General features: G+C 44.2%; 1 protein-coding gene across 1 annotated transcript in view; it reads left to right on the top strand.

Annotated features, from left to right (window-relative positions):
- The window catches only part of LARP1 (La ribonucleoprotein 1, translational regulator), a 19,893-nt gene extending 11,362 nt beyond the window's left edge, over positions 1-8,531 (top strand). The window contains 6 exon segments of the mRNA XM_007472192.1: positions 453-559; positions 1,432-1,583; positions 3,888-4,032; positions 6,383-6,492; positions 6,663-6,790; positions 8,322-8,531. Coding sequence (XP_007472254.1) covers positions 453-559; positions 1,432-1,583; positions 3,888-4,032; positions 6,383-6,492; positions 6,663-6,790; positions 8,322-8,531 — 852 coding nt within the window.

An 8,531-nucleotide genomic window follows, 5' to 3' on the forward strand; every position in this document is an offset into this window, starting at 1 on the left:
TGCTGAGCTGCTAAGAGTCTTGGGCTCACTTCACTGCATTCCAGGGCTCTGCTTCTCTCTCTTGCCTTGAGTCAAGAAAGTGCCACGTCCCCCACCTGCTCCGTATTCTTAGGCTGGTGGGCCCACCATTGATTGAGTGACACATCTGCAAGATGGACTGGGCGTGGGAGTGGTGGCCGCATGTAGCCATGGTAAGGCCTAAGGAGGACTGACCAGGTGTGGGTCCTTGAGCAGATCATGTCACCAGCAAGCCTCGATCTCCTCACCTGTGAAGTAGGCCTGTCAGCGCCTAGCTTACAGCTGTGGACGTCATGTGAAAATAGACATGAAAATGCTTTATAAATTGTGAGATAACTCACACCTAGGAGGGAATCTTAGTCCTACAAATGCTTGATGCTCCTCAGTGTTGGATGAGTACAATTAGTAACAAAGTCCCGGACTGACCTTTGCAGATGCCTCGGAAAAGGAAGACCAGACACAGCTCAAACCCACCCTTGGAGAGTCACGTGGGCTGGGTGATGGATTCTCGCGAGCACAGGCCCCGGACTGCTTCCATAAGGTATGGGACAGTGGGGAAGGGAGGTTAGGCTGACTGCAGGGTGGGCAGCTGAGCCGTGACATTGATGAGACCAAGAAGAGAGAAACTCCTGGGCCTGTGCCCAAATTAAAGAAAATTTAAGGAAGGTGCCCTCATCCAAATCCAAAAAGACAGGAGTAGTCTAGAGAGCTTAATCCAGATCCCAGAAAGAGGAAGGCTGCCTTCTGAAGTGTGGCGGCCACATGGCATTCTCTCAAGAGGATAGCTCAGTTGATTTCAAAAGTGGGTGTCTGCTGCCTCCCTCAAGATAGCTAGGGAGTTGAACATCACGATACAGATTCCTGGACCCCACCCTAGATCTCCTTACTGAGCTTCAGGGAGTAGGGCCCAGATTCCTTTTTATTTTTTCTCAGGAAAACGACCCCAGTGTTCTCAGTTCCAAAGCAAGATTTGGGAGCCACTGACCTATGCAGTCTATTCCCTGCAAAGATAGGCATGGTTTTAAGAAAAATATGTTTGGGTTAACCCATTACAGCTCATTAAGGAAAGTTAAATGTTAACACGGGATAAGTAAATGGCTAAAAGCTCAGGTTTGGGCATTGTACAGATCTGGGAAGTTAAATATTAGCTCTGTGGCCCAGGGCAAGACTCCCAGTCTCTGTGAGCCTCAGTGACCTCTTTGTTAAAAGAGCATCCAAAGGTTGGTACAAAGAGTGAGACCCATGGATATATATAATAAGTTGCGGGCCTAGCACAGTACCTGGGCCTCTTTGTTTGTTGCACTGTGAGAGGCTGGATCTTGGCTGCTGGAAGAGACCAGAGAGGCCCCTCCTATTTGATGGCTGGCAGGTCTGAGGAACTTGGTGACACTCTCTGTTTCATGGTCTTTATAGCTCCAGCCCCTCAGAAGGCACGCCTGCGGTTGGCAGCTATGGCTGTACCCCTCAATCACTGCCCAAGTTCCAGCATCCTTCCCACGAGCTGCTCAAGGAAAACGGCTTCACACAACACGTCTACCACAAGTATCGTAGGCGCTGCCTTAACGGTAAGAAGCACAGAGGGAGAGGGCTGAGCTTCCTGGACCACTACTTAGATCCAGTGTAAGGGCTGGTGGAGCAGGTGACTGTTTTCTCTAACCTGAGAGCAAGAAGTGATATGACGTAATAGCCAGGTAGTTTTGGAATACAGGAGGCAAAAAGAATCTGGTGCTCAGAACATTCCTGTTCCTTGATCTTTCTCTACTGATATAAAAAATGCCAAGAATTTTCCTGGGTCTGGCAAGACCACCAGTGTCACAAAAGGGTGTGCATGAGACAGCGTATATTCTCTAGAACAGTGACGGCCTGGGGACCAAATGCAGCCAGCAGCCTATCTTTGTTAGGCCCTGGAGCTAACAGTTTTTTACATTTTTGAGTGTTTGTGGGGTGGGGAGGGAGAGAATTTATGACAGAGACCATATGTGACCTGCAAAGCCTAAAATACTTACTCTCCAGCCTCTCACAAAAAAAGAGATGGCTGACCCCTGCTCTAGATGAGACTGCAAGGAGAGAGCCTCTCTAGACGCTCTCACCTCTTACCTTTCATCACAGAGGAGATAGCTTTTAACTGTAGGTTTCTGTCAGGTTGTTTCTAAAGATGCTCAGAGTCGATCTGAATGCTCACTTAGAGTTATTAAGTCACTCAGTCCCCTTTTATTCAGCAAAACAAGGCTGCTAAATTCCTGGTTCATCTACCTTACTTCCCTCTTCGCGCGCGCGCACGTGTGTGTGTGTGTGTGTGTGTGTGTGTGTGTGTGTGTGTGTGTGTGTGTGTGTGTGTGTGATTAATGGAGATACAATTTACATACCATACAGTTCATCCATTTAAAGTGTACAGTGCAGTCAGTGGCTTTTAGTATATTTAGGAGTTGTGCATCCATCACTAGAATCCGTTTTAGAACATTTTCATTACCTTAGAAGTAAACCCTGGGCCCCTTACTAGTCACTCCCCACCCCGCCCCCCCCTACCTCCCCAGCTCCTCCCAGGCCTATGCAACCACCACTCTGCTCTCTGTTTTTATGGCTTTGCCCGTTCTAGACTTTTCATATACATGGAATCATACAATATGTAGTCCTTTGTGACTGGCTTCTTTCCCTTAGCTTAATAATTTCAAGGTTCATTATATGTTGTACCATGTATCAGTACTTCATTTCCTTTTTATTATCAAACAGCGCTCCACTATGGATGTACCACATTTTGTTTATCCATTCATCAATCAATGGACATTTTGGGTTTCTGCTTTTTGTCTATCATGAGTAATGCTGCTTTGAACATTCCTGTACATGTTTTTGTGTGGGCATAGGTTTTCATTTATCTTGAGTGGAAGAGGTGGGATTCCTGGGTCATATCATAGTGTAACTCTGTGTAACCTTTTGAAGAACTGCAAGACTGATATCCAAAGTGGCAGCACTATTTTATATTCTTAACAGCAGTGTATGAGGGTTCTGATTTCTCCACATCCTCCCAAAACTTGTTATAGTCTTATCTTTTTGAGTATAGCCATCCTAGTGGGTATGCAGTGATATCTTTTTATGGTTTTGATTTGATTTGATACGGTTTTGATAGCTAATAATGTTGAGCATTTTTTCATGTGCTTACTGGCCATTTGTAAGAAATGTCTTCTTTGGAGAAATGTCTCTTCAGATCCTTTGTCTACTTTTTATCTGGATTGTTTGTCTTTATTATTAAGTTGTAATGATTCTTTATATATTCTAAGTACAAGCTCCTTATCAGATAACATAATTAGCGAATAGTTTTTCCCATTCTGTGGGTTGTCTTTTCACCTTGTTGATCATGTCCTTTTAAGAACAAAGGTTCTTAATTTTTTTAGTGATATCAGATTTTTCTATTTTTTTCTTTTGTTTCTTGTTCTTGGGTGTTTTACATATTTTTTAAATGGTACCATTTTTACTCGTTAATATTGTAGGACTGCTGAAATAATCGGTACTGATGATATAGTGAAGAAAATAATTTGTTGGAGTACACAAATTATTTGTTCGTGCTTTTCCTTGTTATATATCTACACTGAGAGCAGTAACCTTTGAGGTGGAGAGCTAGACCAGGAAGACCTGGTTCTGAAGCTGATGCCACCTACTTCCGGGGGTGCTCAGGCCCAGTGCCCAGCAGCAGAGCCTGACGCAGGGTAGTTAGTCCTCAATAAACACTTCCCCAAACACTTAAGGGGGCAGGTGATGAGGAAGGGAGTTGGGAGGAGAAAAGACCGATGTCTTTGAGCCCCAGGATCATTTGTCCCCTGAAGCACAGGCAGCCTGGCTCTAAAACACACCTTCCCTCCTTCCTCCTCGATCAGAGCGGAAACGCTTGGGCATTGGCCAGTCTCAGGAGATGAACACTCTCTTCCGCTTCTGGTCCTTCTTCCTCCGAGATCACTTCAACAAAAAGATGTATGAGGAGTTCAAGCAGCTGGCTCTGGAGGATGCCAAAGAAGGCTACAGGTGAGTGGGACTGGGGTGAAGGCTCTGGCTGGGGCTTGGGGGCATGGTGAGGGTTCTCTGTTGGGTCTACTTCCAGAACTGTAATTGGAAATCTGTTGTATACGTTGTAAAAAATTATTGCTTTGAATGAGTAATATATTCAAAATTCCAAGAAGTCGGAAGGTTATGTAGCGAGTGAGGAGTCTCCTTATCCCAGTTTTACAGCCGTCTAGTTCCTTTCCCCACAGGCAACCAGTATTGTTAGACTCTTGTGAGTCCTTTCTAAGAATACTTTGCTTATGTAAGCAAGAACAGACCTAGGTAGTCTCCCCACACACCCCTTTTGTTTGCACAAGAGATGGCCTCTATTAGATATTATTTTGCACCTCACTTTTTTACTTAAGGCTATATTTTAGAGATCATTCTGTATCCTTTTTTTTTTTTTTTTAGTTTTTTTTTTTATTTTTATTTTTTTTTTTTTTTTTTTTTTTTTTTAGATTTTTTTTTTAATTTTAATTTTTTATTTTTTTATTTATTTATTTGTGCTGTGTTGGGTCTTCGTTTCTGTGCGAGGGCTTTCTCTAGTTGTGGCAAGTGGGGGCCACTCTTCATCGCGGTGCGCGGGCCTCTCACTATCGCGGCCTCTCCCGTTGCGGAGCACAGGCTCCAGACGCGCAGGCTCAGTAGTTGTGGCTCACGGGCCTAGCTGCTCCGTGGCATGTGGGAATCCTCCCAGACCAGGGCTCGAACCCATGTCCCCTGCATCGGCAGGCGGACTCTCAGCCACTGCGCCACCAGGGAAGCCCTCTGTATCCATTTATAAATGACTTTCTTGTTCTTTTTTTATAGCTTGTATGGTCTTACACTTTATAGATGTACCATAATTTATTTAACTAGTCTCCTATTAATAGATACTTCGGTTGCTTTCAGCATTTTGCTATTCAAAAAGAAAACCCAAAAAACTTTGAAGGGACACTTTTTCTCCCAAGTAAAATGTTTTCTCTGTAAGCAATTTGAAAAGGACAGAAATGTTTAAAGAAGCTGGGGGGAAATGTCCTTCAGTACAGAGACAACCAGTGTTAATGTTCTGCCATATTATGTATATTTAGGTCATGCAAGGAATGCCTTTTTATGTCTTATTTATCATTTATAAGCATGAGCATTTTTCCATGTTGTTAAAATACTTAACCTTTTTGCCTTCTTACAGAAGTTGTTACATGAGACAAGATCATTTGAAAGTCCCAATTCCCAAAGATAACCAGTGTCAATAATATTTAATATATGTAGTCTGTGCCCTTCCAGACTTTGTGTGCATGTATAGATACAAATTTTACATATTTATTTACAACAGTGGGTTTATTCTACATATAGCAGTTTGAAATGTGTTTTTTCTACTTTATAATATATTGTAAACATCTCTCAGTAGTATATTTACATTATTTATATATATATATATATATATATATATATATATATAATTGATGCTTAAATATTGTTTTCCATAAAGGTGGCAATGTCAATCATGGGGTGTCTTGTGAATTTAGAAAACTAACAGCCATTGAATAAAGATTCCAACAGAAATATCCACCAAGTTATTAATTTAAAATAAGATAAATTCTTAGAAGATACCCAAGGTCAATGGGACAGTACCCCCAATGAATGTTTTACAAAGCAAGGGGTTTGGAGAATTCTATTTGATTATTAAATATCCTCATGTTGGTAGGCAGGCGGACTCTCAACCACTGCGCCACCAGGGAAGCCCCATTATAATTTTTAATAGATTATATTATTCTTTTGTACTAAGTTACCATGATTTTTCTTAATCGCTTCTCTAAGACACTTAAATTTTTCAAGATAATGCTGCTGTGAACAATTTTGTACATCTATACAATCTTAGTCTACATTTTTGGTCATTTCCCTGGTATATATTCCTAGAATTGAAATTTCTGAGGTAAATGAAGAAACCTACTAATTGGCATGGTCAAATGGCTTTGCAGAGAGTTCATGCCCGTGATTGACAAACTTTGCATAAGGGACAGACAACAAATATCTTGGGCTTTGTGGGACGTAAAGTCTCTGTTTCAGCTACTCTGCTCTTGTAGCAGAAAGCCCCCAATGATATTTCATAGGCACATGGGTGTGGGCAGGATGCTGTCGTTCATTCAGCCTCAGTTTGCTGACCCTTGGCAAACATTTAATGCTGGACTCATTAAGACTAGCATTAAATGTTAGCCTTCTCAAAGTATGCTTACCATTTTCTCAATAATCCATGTGTTTAAACTGTTTCATAGTTCATCTATCATCCAGGTGCATTTCCTGTTTTACAGATAAAGACACTGTCCCACTTTCACTGGCTTGTGTTCTTCTACAGATACGGTTTGGAGTGCCTTTTTCGATACTACAGTTATGGCCTGGAAAAGAAGTTCCGGCTGGACATATTTAAGGACTTTCAGGAGGAAACCATGAAGGACTATGAAGCTGGTAAGAGTCAAGAGTTGGGGCTCTGCGAGCCCTGGTCATCTCAGTCTTCTCGGCCCCTAGCTCTGCCTGGGCTTGTCTGTATCATGTCATACCTCCCTCTCCTGAGCCTCGCTATTCTCAACTTCGCAGAGCCAAGTCTCTCTCTACCTCTTTCTCCTCTTTCCTTGCAGGTCAGCTGTATGGGCTGGAGAAGTTCTGGGCCTTCTTGAAATATTCCAAAGCCAAAAATTTGGACATTGACCCCAAACTTCAAGAATACCTCGGCAAATTCCGACGTCTTGAAGACTTCCGAGTGGATGTGAGTGGATGTCTCTCCTCTTTCCCACCCTGATTGTCCTAGAAAGAAAACTGGACCAGACATCAGGATACCTGGATTTTGATCCCAGCTGTGCCACTAGCTCAGGGACCCTTCCTGCCCCCATTTGGGCCTCAGTTTCTTTGTTAAACAGAGGGTGTGAGAAGTTGGGGCAGTGAAGGCTAATTGGAGGGTGGTGTATGGTTGCTTCTTCCTCCCTTTCCCATGGTGGATGTGGCTAAACCATCATAATGCACTTTCCCTATTATCTCTAACCCTCCTTGCTGCTGTGCCCTAGTTAGAGGTGATCAGGATGAGTACCCAAGGTAAGTGTCTTTCTGGGAGAGGTCAGTTCTAACCCCAGAAGTTTATAAAATATGTCTGATTCTTCCCTGCTCCACCCACTTCATCTTCCTGGAGCAGTGACTCAACAGTGACATCCAGTGGTGGCTCCAAGTTATTACTGCTGGTTCCTCTTCTGTGCTAGGTGCTTCAGGGACTCCGGAGATAAGTAAAACTCTTTTTCCTGCAGAGAGTTTATAATGTAGAAGGGATATGCCAGTCATCTTATTCCCTTGAAACCTTTTAGCAAAAGGGCGAATAGAAGTAAATAATAGTCCTCACATTTATTTAAAAATTGACACTGATGGTGCTAGGCACTTACACTGACCTCATTTAACCTTTATAATATGAAGCAAGCAGGGTTACTGTTATCATCACTATAGCAGTGGATGAACTGGAGCCCATGGCCAGCCCGTGAGATAGTGGCAGCGCTGCTCAGGTGTCCTGGCAAAAAAATGAGTCCGTTGTCTTCCATCCTTAAGGTCTTCCTCCTTTCTGGGCCTGGAGTGGGGAGTACGTGTGCAGAGAATAGGGAGACCTGTTGGGAGTAGAGCAAGAAGGGCTCCACCCTTGGCGCCGAGAAAGGGAAGGAAGTGTCCTCGGGGTTATTTCAGGACCTTTGGCAGTGGTGAGGCTAGACTGGATCCCGGTCTGACTCTTAAGATCAGTGTCCTTTTTAGGGCCTTGAGGGGCGTGAGGCAGCCCCCAGGAGCATCTGGGCCTTCCGAGCGGAGGCATTGCAGCATATTGCGTGCCACGTTCCATGTACCATCTCCTGAGCGGTGACCTCTTCTCAGAAGGGGAGCAGAAACTTGTATGGATAAAGGCCTGGGCTTCAGAGGTAGATGGGTCTGGTCCAGATTTTGTCTTTACCAGTTAAAAGCTCTGGGACCCTTGGCAAATTATTTTTTTTCTATGCTTCGCTGTCCTCATCTGTGAAATCAGATGGTCATGTCTACATCAAAGGGTGGTGTAGACCACCGGAGTGAATGTGCATAAACCAGCACAAGGCTTGGCCTCATAGCATGGAGATGTGCTTAATAAAATGGGTGACTAGTTTTTAGGGTTATAAACCTATTCATCATCTACACTGGGAGGTAGGAAGTTAGGGGGTCTCTAGACAGCTCTGGCAAGGAAGGGGGTGTGGGTAGTAGTGCTCCCTCATCACCTCTGACTCCCTCCTCTGTTGCAGCCCCCCATGGGTGAGGAGGGCAACCACAAGCGACACCCAGTGGCAGCAGGAGGTGGCAGCGGCGAGGGCAGGAGGCGGTGCCCCTCCCAGTCTTCCGGCAGGCCCTCCGCCGCGGTCAGCCAACCCCCCACACCAGCTACCGGCCAGCCCATCCGAGAAGACGCTAAATGGACAAGCCAGCACTCGGACGCACAGACTTTGGGAAAGTGA

Source organism: Lipotes vexillifer, unplaced genomic scaffold (genome assembly GCF_000442215.2).
Source record: "Lipotes vexillifer unplaced genomic scaffold, Lipotes_vexillifer_v1.1 scaffold697, whole genome shotgun sequence".
NCBI lineage: Eukaryota > Metazoa > Chordata > Mammalia > Artiodactyla > Lipotidae > Lipotes > Lipotes vexillifer.